The sequence below is a fragment of the Myripristis murdjan genome, chromosome 15 (assembly GCF_902150065.1).
Source record: "Myripristis murdjan chromosome 15, fMyrMur1.1, whole genome shotgun sequence".
Lineage (NCBI taxonomy): Eukaryota > Metazoa > Chordata > Actinopteri > Holocentriformes > Holocentridae > Myripristis > Myripristis murdjan.
The window spans coordinates 23,662,820-23,678,364 of NC_043994.1; the positions used below are offsets into that span (position 1 = coordinate 23,662,820).

The 15,545-nt window shown below is 41.7% G+C and overlaps 1 protein-coding gene across 1 annotated transcript in view; it reads right to left on the bottom strand.

Moving 5' to 3' along the window:
* Positions 1–1,169: 1,169 nt before the first annotated feature.
* LOC115372660 (uncharacterized) overlaps positions 1,170–15,545 on the bottom strand; it is a 31,631-nt gene continuing 17,255 nt past the window's right edge. The window contains exons 2-15 of the mRNA XM_030070721.1: positions 14,092–14,192; positions 13,695–13,824; positions 13,468–13,517; positions 12,028–12,133; positions 10,150–10,308; positions 9,925–10,042; positions 9,762–9,823; positions 9,409–9,534; positions 9,226–9,311; positions 8,973–9,125; positions 8,605–8,801; positions 7,942–8,071; positions 4,105–4,298; positions 1,170–3,027 (exon numbers count right to left, since the gene is read on the bottom strand). Coding sequence (XP_029926581.1) covers positions 2,784–3,027; positions 4,105–4,298; positions 7,942–8,071; positions 8,605–8,801; positions 8,973–9,125; positions 9,226–9,311; positions 9,409–9,534; positions 9,762–9,823; positions 9,925–10,042; positions 10,150–10,308; positions 12,028–12,133; positions 13,468–13,517; positions 13,695–13,824; positions 14,092–14,118 — 1,782 coding nt within the window. The 5' untranslated portion in view covers positions 14,119–14,192 and the 3' untranslated portion in view covers positions 1,170–2,783. The remainder of the gene's footprint in view (positions 3,028–4,104; positions 4,299–7,941; positions 8,072–8,604; positions 8,802–8,972; positions 9,126–9,225; positions 9,312–9,408; positions 9,535–9,761; positions 9,824–9,924; positions 10,043–10,149; positions 10,309–12,027; positions 12,134–13,467; positions 13,518–13,694; positions 13,825–14,091; positions 14,193–15,545) is intronic.

A 15,545-nucleotide genomic window follows, 5' to 3' on the forward strand; every position in this document is an offset into this window, starting at 1 on the left:
CAAGCTGTCCATGGAAATTCTATTATATACACTTGGTAATGACAACAATTTTAAATTGTTTACGTTCGAGTAAAGCCAAAGCCATAGAATAGTTGTGGCTGAGAGATAAACATGACAACACAGTCACGCTGTGTTGTCACTGAATTTTTGTTTACTGCACTGTACAGTGGTTGCATTGAATTATGGACCTCGACTCAATGCATATTGAATTGCATAGTGTGATGAGCATATTGTCCATCGCTTGTGGTTGCTGCGTCCTTCATAGTTTATATATGATTAACAGTTTGCGGACAGGAATTCCTTTGGTTCTCTTCAGACCTGCATGCATTTTATTGGCTTGTGTGGGATTTGGGCAGGAAACCAGAGCTAATGCCCCCTCTCCCACTTCAAACGGATGCCAGGCGCCTTTAAATGTCATGGGGTGGTTAGAGAGTTGAAGGGGGTGGGAATGAGGAGGGGTGAAAGGAGGAATGGTGTTGGTGCTGGGGGGAGGGGGAGGTGTGCAGGGCTTGCTGGGCAGAAGAGAGAAATCCACCACCTGGAAAGGCTCCAGCCAGACCAGGCTTGCCCTGCTGCTTATCAGTGTAAGCTGGAGGTGGCTGTACCTAGGCTGCTAAGGCAGAACAGATGCAGCATAGCTTCCCCTGTGCCACTGTGTATCAGGTACAGCCAGGGTCAACCTGAGGGGCCACTGCATTGCAGGAGGAGGCCACTGTACAGATCAAACTCACTGCAGATGTTCGTGACTTGCCTGTGATACAGCACGGGGTCCTGTGGTTCATCTTCTTGACTTGCCTGCATTTTGAGGGATTTGAAGGTTTCATGGTGTCACTTCAATTTCTCATACGGATGAATCTCCTCTGGTTTTTAGATTGACAGCTTACACTGGTTTATAGTTGGAGTATCTCAGCCAGTGGGTGTGTGCTGTGGGGTGTATTGGTCACTGACAGGATGTCTTTCTACTCTTGCCAGGAGCAGTGTTTATAGGATTTTGTCTCATTTTCTCCAGCGTTAATTTATTTCCATAAAGACAGCCATGACACATTCTCTCCTCCGCCTTCTGTCTCTGTATGGGTATGCTGAGCTATGAACCTCTCTCTCTCTCTCTCTCTCTCTCTCTCTCTCTCTCTCTCTCTCTCTCTCTCTCTCTCTCTCTCTCTCCCTTTCTCACTCCCTCTCTCTGCTGAGGGGAACTATAAACCGGGTTGACCTCAGTCATGACTGTATGACTGTTTTGACAATGAGCATCACCATCACTGTCAATTTCTCTCTCTCTCTCTCCCTCTCTCTTTCCCACTCTCTCCTTCCTTTTCTTTTTCTCCTCGCTATCTCTGTCTCACTCTTTCCATTTCTCTGTAAAATGTCGTGTCATGTCCTGACCCTGCTATTGCATTGTTCTGTGGTTTTGGATCACTTCTCAATATATTGTTACACTTCCTGTGGTATGTGATTATGGTTTATCTGTGTCAGTGAGTAAATATACATGTTGTGGCACGGTCAAGTTCACTTTCCCATGTCTGCGACTAAATCTCTCAAATCTCTTGCTTGCCAGTATCATACTCCTCCCTCCCTGTGGATCTGTTTGGCAACCAGAAAATGCCATGTCACTCACCGCTGGGCTTATATAGAGCTCATGAGGCTTTAATTGCAAAACCATTAACATACAAATGTATCAGTGCCTGACCTGCAACCTTTGCTGTTACTGACAGAAAGGACTAGACTCATCACTTCTCTTCTCAGGCTATCTGGGCCCCAGGGGTCTGGGTCGGGGTTTGGTACTGTTTGTCTCGTCTGCCTGTCTTTCTGTCAGACTTGTATGATCCACTGCCACTTAATGAGGGAGAACAAGGCTGAGAAATGAGGCATTTCCGGGCCACAGGGTTTATTTGTACTGCAGAGCAGATCACGTTACAGCATCCAAAGGGGAGACAGGACAGCAGAGACATTTAGAAACCCTCTGCTCAGAAAGAAGAAGGGCATCTTACTGTATGTTGTGTGAAGAGAAAGCTTTCACAAAGAATCCCAGCCACTGGGATGTGACTTTAAAACACATCACATACTTTCTATTAGTCTGTTCAGCCGTATCTCTCCGCCTCAATCAGGCTCACAGTAGGTAGACCATGCAAAGTCTTCATCAGGCTTACATTGTTATGCCCTCATGAATCACTCTACTGTATCCTGAAAAGAAATGCTCTTTAGTGAAGCTCTATCTCTCTGTGTTTGTTTTTTATTTACTCTTCCGCTTTGCCTGAGGGCACAAATAGGATTCCAAACAAGGACGAAACCAAATAGACAAGAGATGTGGTGAAAGAAGGCTCTCTACTTCGAGTTTTTGTTTTTCTTTGAAATGCGATCCATCCACTGAATCAGTATGGATTGCACATCAGTATCTACCAAGAATTATGCACATGTGGCGAAAGCTTTGGAATGGAAAAGATCAATACAAATATTTAAAAAAAAAAAAATAAAAAAAAATAATTAATATTACCACTTGACATTTACAACAAAAAGGCATTTGGTAGTGATTCATCTGTGGAGAACGTTTCACCAATACAAGAGAATAATGATCAAACACAGAAGTAAATCCACTAAGGAGAGCACCATAGGTGAAATATCAATATAAGAAAAGATTATTGGAGCACTGTGTGGATGGAAATCAAATAACAAAAGGAGAAACAACACTTTACACCCATCATCATACCTCTCTCTCTCTCTGTCTGTCACTCACACACACACACACACACACACACACACACAGACACACAGCACACTTCCATTTGTCATCAGATGGCCACGACTTCACGCTGCGGAGCGGTTTCCGTGGCGACCACATCCTTCTCTGGGGAGATGGTATGGGTGGGATCAGGGTTGACCGTGTGTCGGGGGAGCAGAGGGTGCTGATGGGAGGTGGGGCTGGATGGGGGTCTGCGAAGGACCACAAGCTGAGCGCTGGGTCCCTGCAGCAGGAGGCGGCTCAGCTCCTCTTCTGTAGCGCTAACCACTGGCACACCATTCACCTCCACCAGCCTTCACACACACACACACACACACACACACACACACACACACACAGAATATCAGTAAATTGCTGTAAAAGTGATCATGAATACCTTCTAGAAACAGTGACGATGAATTATTCATGAAGAAACTTTATGCCTATTACAGTATTATCTCACTCCATGTTTTAAATTAAGTGAACGAAACTGAGAGGGATTATTCTCATATACATACTTCACAACTGAGCTGGCAAAACAATTAAGGGAGAAATTTTCCCTACAGCTTTCTGACTACAGGTAGAGGCAGGACTCCTTTACAGCTTATATAAAAACAAATAATATCAAAGACTTGAGAAATTACAGAGCATGAAATATTGAAACATCACTTTAACACATACCTCATTAAATATTCCTCTCATTAGTTTTTATTTATAGTTACCCGAGATTAAACTCTGAGCGGGGAAAAAAGTAGCCTTTATATTTTTTCATTGGCTGTGTAAAGGGCATTGGCAGAAATACTACGATCAGCGACCAAACACGTGAAAGCTCAAAGGCTCCTTTCGGCTTCTGTGGTTCTGTCTACGCACTGTCATGCAGGCTCCTGTCTCTTGGGCAGGATTGTCTTCAATTTTAAAATGAGCAAGCTGCTCTCATGACATCAACAGAACTGTGCGTGTGTGTGTGTGTGTGTGTGTGTGTGTGTGTGTGTGTGTGTGCTTGTGCATGTGCATTATGCCTGTACAAGTGTGTACTTGAATGCTTGCCTATGTGTCACTGTGATAGTAACAATACAGGATTTGCATGACTACATGCAATTCTTGGTCTTTTATCTGCTCCTCTCCACTCTCTTATATCCAAGTTTTGCATTACAACACTTTCCTGTTTTGGGGCCAGTCTCGGATGCGTTTCTATAGTTACCAAGCAGAGAAAAATATGGCTAGGAGGGAAAGAGGAAGAAGAGAGTCAACTACAGTGCTCTTAAACTTGACACTGAGAGGCTCCTGAGAGTAGCAACCAAGCTTTTCTGACGAGGCCTGGTTGACTGGATGAGTAAAAGTCAGGATTCTAGCATTTTGTTAAGGTTTGAAAATTTTAACATGTAGGTTACCTGTCATCCACACAGAGCTGGGAATTGTTCACCTGGACGACCACAAGGCCGCTGCCCTCTCTGCAGCGACAGGTAAAGCTGTAGTGCCCATCGGGCCCCTGGCTCTCCTGCACCACCAGCAGCATGGCAGGACTCTGCGGGGACACAAGCTGGCTCAGCGAACCAATCACTGAACCCGGTTTCTGAGCCCTTTCCTGAAAGCGGAGCAGTGAGAAAACACAGAGTTCATGCATGCACAAACACCAGGGGAGACACACAGTTAACATAAATGGTTCAGATTTTGAGGAATAATTGCGCATGATAATTGCACATGGCGAATTGCTGTATAGTTATGCCTGCTGAGTATGTACTTATTTAGGAAATACATGTGATACATGAACTTGTCCTTTCATTGACCCATTTAATTTTACTCTACAGTCAGAGAAAGCTTTTCATTTTAGACTGACTTCAATCAGATGAAAAAAATGAAAAAAAAAAAAATTACATTTGCAGCGGAAAGTAAAGCTAAAGGGAAAAATGCAATATTTGATTTATCTATGTGCTTAAGAGTATATCAGCCATATTCATGATCTCTTGGATTTACATCGTATCTCCATCATAACCTGTAAGAGTCACAGAACTGTAAAGCTTCCAAAGTTATAAGTCATATTGATGCTTCAAAAATATGACAGAAACTTTATTTCATTAATATGAATTAAAGAACTATATGTAAAATTATTCCTGTGGAATAAAAAGTTAGATACTTTATGTACCGCAGCATGGACTTCACCAAGAGATAAGACGGAGGGTGCGTCAGACAGGAGACCACCAAGATGTAATGATTAGCTTCGGAAGAGATCACACCACAAGCAGCTTGCAGGGAACAGAAATAACTTCTGAGTCTGACCACTAAATTCCAGCGTTCCCTTATCCAGCCCCTCTGCACGCTCCCCCCTCCCCCCTCATGGCGTGTGAATGCCTTGCAGCAATGGATGCCGCCTTGCCAGGGTCAGGGGTCAAAGCTAAGACTTCTCTCTGCTCAGACATGAGGGCCAGACAGGATATATCTACGGAAACACAGCAAAAGCCCCTTGAGAAGCACACTCTAATGCGCATCATTTTTCCTTTTGTTACCCTCAATGTTGGACACACGCCAAGAGCCCAAGGAATTTTCTCTTCATATTCTTCTTGTTTATCCAGAGGATCTGGCCAAATCCTAACCTACCTGGGCCAGACACAAGGCATTCCACATAGCCCATATACACTGCAGACGCAACCAATGCAGTCTTAGTGGGCAATAAAACCACTACTTCAGAATCAGAAAGGTCATCATCGTAAGTAATCACTTATGAGAGGAAAAAGTGAAAAGGAGCCGAGTAATTAACCGAGAGAGTCTGATATGATTTCCAACACAAATTCCCCCCAAGCAACTTTCATACAGAAAATAATATTCTTCTATCGGGAGACTACAGTACTGAAACATGAGCTGTAAAAGGACTTCGTTTCACCAAGAGTGAAAAATTATTCACTGACAAGCCAGACAACATAGATGCAGGCTAAGTGGAGGGAGTTATATTTCATTTCTAATGATGGGTGTTAGTGGTTCTAAAATCAATACTGTCATTTTGAATGTAGATGTCTTGGCTGCTCCAACAGCACAGATCTCTAACACAGTCAACCTTGGGGTAGAAGAAGGAGGATGGAGTAATGGGAGACAATCTGACCACAGGGAGCAATAGAGCACAACCGCAACTTGTACCCTGACTGTTTTCTAGCATGGGAACTGGAGACACCCTATCCAACTGTGCAGCCTTCCTAACCTCAGGGGTATGCCACAGAGAAGAGGTGGCAAATTGTTCTCAAAAATCAATCCATCTTCAAAGAGTTTATGCGACTAGAAGGAAGGAGAAAGGGTAATTCTTCCAATTTCCCTTCCTTAATAGCCTGTCTGAAGTTTTTGTGTTGTCCAAGTTGCACTGCTTGTTTAAAATCATTTCCGCCACTTGTTGTCTTTCCCTCCTTATCCTCCTCTCGCCTCCTCTGTTCCTCCTTCCTCCTCTCTCTCGGCTCTTTTTTTTTTTATGCTCTCCAGTTGTGATAGATCCTGGAGATTAGACTGCCGATGATGAAATATTTCCTTATTGTCTGTAATGCAGGGCAGCCTACAAGAGCAAACACAAGGCGGTCTGCTCCTTATTAGAGCTGCGGCTCCATCAGTTCCCAGGCTGCTCCTCAGCCCTGACCTGTGTGTTAACTCTGATTAGGTCATATGATAAACATTAGCGCTGCTGCTTTTCCCACAAACTCAGCACCTAAAAAAGCGTGGCCCCGGGGCGGCAACGTGACACCGGGCACCTTTCAAAGCCAAAGCCGCGTGTGTCCTTTCATGGCACCTCGTTAGGGCTTCTCCAACGGGATAAAAGACCTACATTAAAAAAGAAGGGGGCTCCTCCGGGGATGGATGGAGATAGTTTTACACATGCTGGCCCACTTCTCCCTTGCGCTCTCCCAGTGGCTTTTGTCACACACATTCCATTGTTGGTATGGTCACAGGCTCTCGGATGTCAGTGCTAAAGATCATTTTCTCAGTAAAAGTGCATGTTCATCCACAGGACAACACTCAGTCGTGCAAACCCCCTCTCACGCAGGTACTAACCGCACAGCTTAATGAAATAAAGTGGACTGAATGGAGGATTGTGTTGTTCCTCAGGAGAACAGTTACAGGGAAATCAGGAATGATGGACACTGGGATGTCAAGTAATATTAGATCAGGACTTTGTTGCTGCCCTTCAACAGCAAATCTCCTGTTGTCTCGTTCATGTAACAAACTCATGAACTTCACATCACATGCAGTTTCATGGGGTAACTTAAATTCTAGATTTATATTTATCACAGTTACTTTGGTCAGCAGTGAGACATACACTTATCGGCTGTCCTTACACTGTAAACTGAACGATTTGAACTATATATGACAAGAGACAGAAAGACCTGGCATCTGTCATGGCAGTGGCTCCCAAATGGAGGTACAGGTACTCCTAGGGGTACGTTGGAGTACTACAGGGGGTATGTTAGATTTTTTAAAATGTTAATTTGAAAAATATCAGCCATGTGGATAAAATAATTAGCCAATGCTATAATAAGTTCAATAAAAAATCTGAATGTAAGTTTGATAAACAACATTTTATATTCAATATTCCCTCTGGGTTTCCTGAAGGTGTCAAATGTGTGTGTTTCTGGTTTAAATCTGCCGCTGTGCTCATCGAGTGAGGATATTTGTTCACTATGACCAGGAGGCGGCCGAGGCGAAAATCATGGAAATAGATTCATGGTTGAAACGTAGCAGAGATACAGCTGAAAACGAGGAGAAAGAATAAAAAAAAAAACTTAAGTAAAAAAAGAGCCAACAAAATATCATCAGTATCAGGTTGTTGTTTCAGACACTGATGGTGCTGTATTGTACCTCTTTATATAGTTTTTTTTCTACCCTCTTTTATTATTATTATTATTATTGCACTGGTCAGGGTGCACAGGCTAAAAAAACATTTCAAAGGGAGTATATTATTGAAAAACGTTTGAGAGCCACTGTGTCATGGTATAAATTCTTGCCTGAAAAATGCCCAATTTCAGCATCATAAGGGTCAAACGTATTTCTGTCAATAATCAGTCATGTTGTAGTTTACATTTTAATATTTTACTGTCAAGACCTTCTTTGGGAGGCAGATTTTGGTGTAATTGCTTGGTGCACCTTTGACCAGGTAGATCATTCCTTCAGTAGTAACAATAATCCATTAAACTCTATAGACTTTATTACTCAGTGGAGCAAGATGGATGGTTGTAATCTTTACTTGACAACATTACCTTGTCGTAGCAGTCCTGCAGAGCGTTCTGGAGGTGAGCCGCCTGACGGTTGAGGTGTACCAGGGAAATCTCCTCTTTAAACACCTGGCAGTTCAGCTTCATCTTGTCCAGAAGACGAACCTCCAGCCGCCTGGATCGCAAGGCAACATTTTGATATAATCTCTTGTGACAGAAGGCAGCTTCAAAGGCATTCGGAAAAGGTCACATAGTGCAGTAACATAAATTTTAATCAAGCACCACTTAGTATGACATAGTAATCTGTCTGTTGCTGTGATTGGTTAATAGAATTTGCAGTTATCTGTAATTGAGTTAAAATGCAATTTAGGGTTTATGTGAATTTCACCAGAGCGACGCAGCTGGAGCAAGTTTGGATTCATCCCCCAAGAAAAGTAATACTTGGCATATCATTGAGTTGAATCCAAAGTTTAGTCCGAAACCGTTTGCCATACTTCTACAGAAGACCAGTTCTGCTCTGATGGACCTTTGTTACAGTTACAGCTTTTACCACACATGCGGAAGACATTATGTCATTCTCCGTCTTTTTCAAATAATTTATGATACCACTGAGCCCCGTATCAGTCCCTGAATATTAACCACAATCTGCTATTACAAATGTTTTGCAGAGAAAGCTGACAATTAGACAAATAGACACAGTCTCCCTACTTCTTCTTGTGCGCGGCAGCATTGTTAATGTTGTCTTTAAGGGTCTGAAGGCTCTGTCTCTTGTCCTTCACTCGGTTTTGGACGAACTCCAGCCTCTGCTCCAGCTCAGCAGAGCCCAGCCCCTCCACATCCACCTCAACATCCATGCTCTTCAGCTCTGAGCAGAAAGCCACCAGGCCATGGTGAAGCTCCTGGACCTTGGGAGAAAAAGAGATCAGATTTCACTGGTGATGATTAAGTGGGACTTTTGGCTGAATGAAGTAATTACGTTGTCTGTGATGCACCAGTCATTTCAATGAAAATGCTAATCTACCAGGTACAGTAGTAGTAGGCACAGTAGCACAGGTTGTTGTCAAATTGAAACCAACCTGGAGGATAACGTTTTGCAGAGAGTCCACCTGTTGATTTAGCTCTTTGATCTTCTCCTCTTTGGCTGGCTGGCTAAACTGATTGATGCTGCCGTTCTCATGACAGCCGTTGACTTTTGGGATGTCTTGGGAATCAACACTCTTTGGTTTCTCCTGTGATACAAGATCATACATACAGATCATAAGCATGCTTTCTATAGCGTTCGGTACCTGGTATTGAAGTGTTAACTAAATGACAAGTGTGTAAATGTACCTTTTTACACAAGTACAGCTCCAACTGCCTGTTTTCTGATGATAATGACAACAAACTGCCGATGTGCTGATCTGGTGAGAGCTCCTCTGAAGATGCAAACATGCAAAACAACGATAAGCACTATTAGGACTAGGCATTTAGATCTCTATATGTATGTGTATGTGTGCTGTATATGACATAAACCTGTCTTGTCTTTCAGAGTGAAGAGGCTCTTCTCCTCGGTTGTTCCTAGCATCTTGATACATGACTCCATGATCTTTCCCACTGTTGTTTCCTTTGGTGTCCTGAGATGGACGATCTGCTCTGAGGCTGCAACAGAAGTCAAAATCAGAGGCTGGTTTTACTCTCAGGTAAGTATCTATTATGATTGTGCAAGCTATAAGTCTCAGACGTTTGAAGCTGATTGAAGTAAATATATTTATTATATGATATAATTTGTCATGTTATCTATTATATACTGTATGTATCTTTATATTGAACTTTTATTATTTTTACACTGCATATAATTAAGCTTATTCCCCAATCAAATACAGTACCATTAATAGCAATCTCTATCAGCTGAGAATTCCTCTGCACCAGGTTGTTCTGGCTTTTGTTTCTGCAATGAAGAAATAAGAAATTTAGGAATAGCTTATTTACTTGTCTTGCATTGCCTCACATAAACTGTGAGACTTTCCAAGCGTACCCGACAGGCTGTACCTGAGCTTGAGGGAGCAGCGATTCATGTTGAGGCAGCTCACATGGGGAGCGGACTTAGATTTGCTCATCGACACTAATGCCGCTGTGAATCTCTCAACATTGTTGGGACCAGAGGTTTCTATGGAGAAAAGACACATCAATATAAACCTTGCCTTGACTCATAGCTACTTCACTGGCACCCCATCAATCCAAAAGCTGTGTGATCTTGTAATGACGTCAGCGTACCAAGCAGAGAGTCGAGTCTCTGGGTGACGGTGTTGGGAGGGTGCAGCTCTTTGTAAATGGCAGACAGTAGCTTCTCCCTATCTTCCAGTGTGGAAATGTGGAGGATGTCCAGAGTTTTCATATCAACTGAGGCTATGTCTGCTCCAGATAGTTCTGCTTCTGTAAAAGAAATGTCCAATGATACCCTTAAGTCCTACAAGAAACCTTGGAAATTTACCAAAGACAATCATCTATAATCCAGAGAAACATTTGAAAGAACCCTGTGAAACATGGAGAAGGTAATCATATCATTCTTGTGCCAGTTCAGAATTAGTATAGAGGTTCAATTAGTTCAAAACAAAGCAAAAAGTACCTCTAAGCTTTAAACCAGAACGAGGAGGAGTGATCATACAGTTTCCACAGGCTGCCAGATGAAGTCTGAATTGATTTTAAGTTTTCATTGATTATTTTCAAAGCAGTCCATGGCTTGGCCCCAACTTATATTACAGAGCTCTTATCTGACTACATCCAGATGTGTCTGAGATTTACGTGCAATGCTCTTTTTTGACTGTTCCAAAGACAAATGATGATCAGATATTTGCAGTCAGAGCCTCTAAACTTTGAGACAACCTGCCTGAGGAGATTAAACCTGCACTAAACTTGAAACTTAGGTAGTATATTTCAACTGCTTAGTTCAGTATGGTCCAAATTAGAGTTGACAGTCAAAGGTGCGTGCTGGTGGCTAAATGGCACCAAGAGGAGCCTAGAAATCCTGTAATGGGACGTCACTTTACCAACTCAGCTGGTTTGTAATCGCTTTGTTGCAGAGGCTTGAGTTAATCTCAGTCATGAAACAGGCTACAATTTGAAATCTGAATTGTGCACAGCCAAGCTTAAATTTATGTTTCATTCTGCTGACTATAGCCAGGGGAAGTATCTTGCTTTTGCACATTGGCTTGAATGGGTAGTTAAAATACTAAACAACAGCTTGGTTATAGTTTAAGCCTAAACTTAACCCTAACCATAAAAAACTTAACAATAGAATTACCTAAGTTTTAATTTGTATTTATTTATTCATTTTTAATATATTTTCATCTATAAGGACACTATAAGGAGACTACTTGATTTCAATAACTGAATTATTTAAACAGTTTTTATATAGGAATGACTTTGTCCAAAATGTGTTAATACAAGGGGTTGACCACTGTTACCATCACCACTACAAGATGTAATTGTAGGCTTCCCATTCACACTGATGGATTGCCTTTACCAACTGACTACAACAAAATATCTCAGATTTTTTTCCCCATGCTTTTATGAACTGAATGGGAGTGAGAGAGCCAAGAGGTATGGGGTGAAATGATTTAAAAATATCTTAAATCATGGAGCATTTATGTAAATCAGCCAGCATCAAATATTAAGGATATGAAAAATATAAAACATTTACAATCTGATCATCGATTTATTACTTCCTGTAGTCAGAGTGGTGTCCAAAAGCCCAGTAGCAGCAGAGTTTCATTTGGTCAATCAAGGTCAATCTAAAATGTCTCAATTATGTTTGATGGGACACCATTCTACTCTGTGATTTAGCCTAATAAGACAAGTGTAGCCTATTATTACTTTAAAAAAACAAAACAAAAAACAAACAAACAAACAAACAAACAAAAAAAAAAGCATAGTGCTGCTTTAACAAGCTATTCACAGTAATAAAATCGTCAGTATCAATCTCCCCTTATCTTCTTCTAATCTTCCTTAATCCTTTTCTCATCTTCCTGTATACTGTTTTGATGTTCATAAAAAGTGTTTTCATTTGATCTATGGTGCAGATAAAGCAAATGTTGGCCTTTGTTTCGTAGCCACAGGGCTAGGAGAGGAGACACTTAGTAGAACGTGTTTTACCTCTGATGAAAGGGAGGCATTTCTGCAGCCCAATACTGCTAAACCACTGGCAGATTTCGTCTGTGCTTAGTTCCCCAAAATATTTGGCCACTTGCCGGTCCATGTCCTGGAGAGAAGGAGAAGTTACATATCTGCTGCTTTCCCCCATCATGTGCAAGTGTGCAAGAGAAAAGGTTTTGACATGAAGAATGTTTTAAACTACATATGTATGGTACATATACCAAGACATTGAGATAGCTGCATTTAGATAGGCATTTAGATAATTGCTTATTGCCAATCACAGCTGTTTAAAAAATCAACACCACATTATCAAATATCATGCATGTTGCCCATTTCCCCCTATACATCACATTATGTAGTGGTATTATAGTACAAATTTTTGCTTCGCCAACCCAGAAAAAGTGAATAAAAAAGAAGAATCATATAGATATCAGGACACGATAGGCAAAAACAGGTATGAAACTGAATCAGATCCAGACTCAAGAAGCAGCATGCAAAACCTTACATGATTCAAGGCAAGACAACAGGACAAAACACGCTAAGACACCCGGCCACTTAACCATTTATCTGTTTCATGTGATTTTCCTAAAAAGGCACTAAGCCTTAAAGGTAAGCATGAATGTGGTGAGATCCATGTGTTGACATCTGACAGCACAGAAATACATTTATGTGCTTATTTAACCCAAAACAAATTGAGATTTTTAAAGAGCACAAAAAATGTTTAGATAGGTTCAAAACCTAAACACAGGTTTCTATGTAATCATTGCCTTAGTTACAGATTTATTGAGTTCCTGGGAAGAAAACTACAGTGTTCCCTGCTGCCAGCGCTGGCTTTACAAGGTAAGTCTGGAGTAGGCCGATGTGTGATTAGCTGAGTTGAGGTGAGAGGTCTGGCTTGTCTTAGTGATTTTGCTCATGTGTATTAAAGCAGAGAGACTTGTAGAAAATAGCCTCTATTAGATCGTAATTTACCGAAACCACATAAATAATCCATAGTTTCACCTATTATGTCTAATTTAAGGTCCCAGCGTGGAGTCAAAGTGAGGCATAGCTGCTCACAGTACATGTTGCACAGATTACTCAAACTTAATTGACAGGATACCTGAAGAAAACAAAATAGGAGATAATGCATGGAGATAATAATAAGTGTGGGACTTGAGCAATTTCCCCTCTCCAAAAAAAAAAAACAAAAAAAACGTTTTTTTTTTCTTTTCTTTCCGTTTTGTGTTTCAGCTAACACATGGATCGCTAAGGATACGAGCAATCTTGCTTGGCAAATCCTGGACACAAAGACTGAAATCCTGAGAATATTTGCAGAGTCATTGCTTTGACAGATCAAGGGAGTTGGGAAATATAAACAGAACATATTCAGTAATTGCAGCAGCTTTGGGCTGTGTGCTGATGCCACCCTGAAGGCGCTGCTTTGATGGTTTACAGTACCTTCTCAGGGAAGTTTCCATTCTGGTCCTTAGATGAAGGCATATATGATGCTGCAAGGAATGCATTGAGAAAATAAGAGTTGTATTTATTTTTGGAATCAGATCATTGAGGCAATACTCTGCTAAGATAATAGCAGCAGAGAGGAGAGACAGTATCACTAAGAACAGTATCAGCATGTAGAATAACCAAGTCTTTGAATAATACAACATTATGGAGTGAGGCTTCACCAACGGTTATCCGTCGTTGTCGTGGTGACCGCTCCTGCTCTCTGTGTTGGTCTGTGGTCCGGGTTAAACCATGGAAGGTATGGCTCCTTGTCACTGTGTTCCCAAGGCCGTAAGGTTGGGTTGTTGGTTTCTGTCACACAATTACCGTATCTCAGTCAACAACGGACAAGAAAAAGCAGCCAAATCTAATCAATTTACCATCAGTTAGTAAATCTAACTTCACCAATAGATAACACACAATAAGTCTAGATCAGATAAAGCATATTTCTCTCAGTCATTACTCATGATTTTCAGTAAATACCTTTAAACACATTAAGGCCCTGCAGAGCATGTGATAACTGATGCAATGATGAGTTCCTCTGCTAGATTAAGGAGATTCATTGCATGACCTTCTTACCCGTAGGTGGGCAAATGTGTCCATCATTGCGGTGTGAGGAAGGGGGCAAAGTTCAGCCTTCAGTCTCTCAGGGTAGCCAACATCCTTATTAGTCAGATCATCTGTTCAGGGATAGAAATAACTTGTCAGTAAACTGGTAAATATATATCCTAGCTTGGGCTAACTCCTTCTAAAATTTCCCTGAGGCCATGTATGGGAAACAAAATACTGAGTGATGTCCCTGTTTCCTATTTTCATCCAATTACTGGGGTTTTAGGACCCCCACCCCCCTCTCTGGAGCACAAGTCACCCAGTATATTTGCAGTGCATTAGTTGGTGCTGATACTGGACACAGCTAGTTGGGGTTGCTTGGCAACACGTCAGACAGACCAAACTCTGTCTGGTTGATGACATACTTTTGTGACAACTCTTGTTCTTTCCCACAGAAAGCACACATTCTTACATTTTCCAAAAGTCACTTGGTCAGCGAGCAAATATCTTTTTCCTCCTATCATAACAAGCAAGACGAATGAGGCTGAGAAAATGGCATCTAAGCTCAGGCTGGCCTTTTCAAGCAGTATGACACTATAGCGTGATTGTGACTGATGTTGGAATGTCTACCATTTAACAAAGTTGCATGTATTTTTACTACCATACCTTCACTGATTGTAACATCATGACCCTCTTTTCTTACACAGTTCAGAAAACTTTCTAAAAACAGTAGTCTTTTCAAATAGTTTACCCAACAAAAAAACAGTCTAATTTCTTAAACACATGTTTTTCATTTCTGGGGCCTGTTTCTGAAAGGCTGGTTTGACATGGAGGGGAGTTTAGATGGAGTCAGAATCAGATAAGACAGTGTAATTGGTTTATGTATGTCAGCAGTGGAATCTTGTCTGGGTCCTGGAGAGACAGTGGAGTACAGATTGCAGGAGAGGAGGAGGAGGAGGAGAAGGAGGAGAAGGGGCAGTGGTGAGGCGTGCTAGCTGGCACTCTCTCCATCACCTGGCTGGCCTGTGAGTCACTCTGCTGAGGATCATAAAGTCTGGCCTACAGCTAAGCAAAGTCAGAACTGTCCACGGAAAACACAAAACATGAAACTCTCGTTGCTAGAATAGCCAAGTGTGAAAAGTGAGTGGCTTTGGCTAAACATGTGTAGACTCATAATAGCAACCTCCTCTAGCTGACCTCAGGTCCCTAGCATAACAGAAAATGTCTTTGAAATCCAGAGAAAATCATTTCCAGTCTCGCGCTATGACTTTTTTTTTTTTTTTTTAAACCATGCATGGGAAAAGGGACACAAGATGGAGAGCTGTCTGAGAATGCTAATGGAGGGTAGCAGTACACTTGCCCTACCACAGCCTTGTCAAAGACCTCAGACTCTCTCTGTATTCCAGGAAAAGCCTAATCCAAACAGAGGACAGGAAACTTTGGGCAGGCGCAGGGACACGGACCCATGTTGTCTTTGAGCGGGA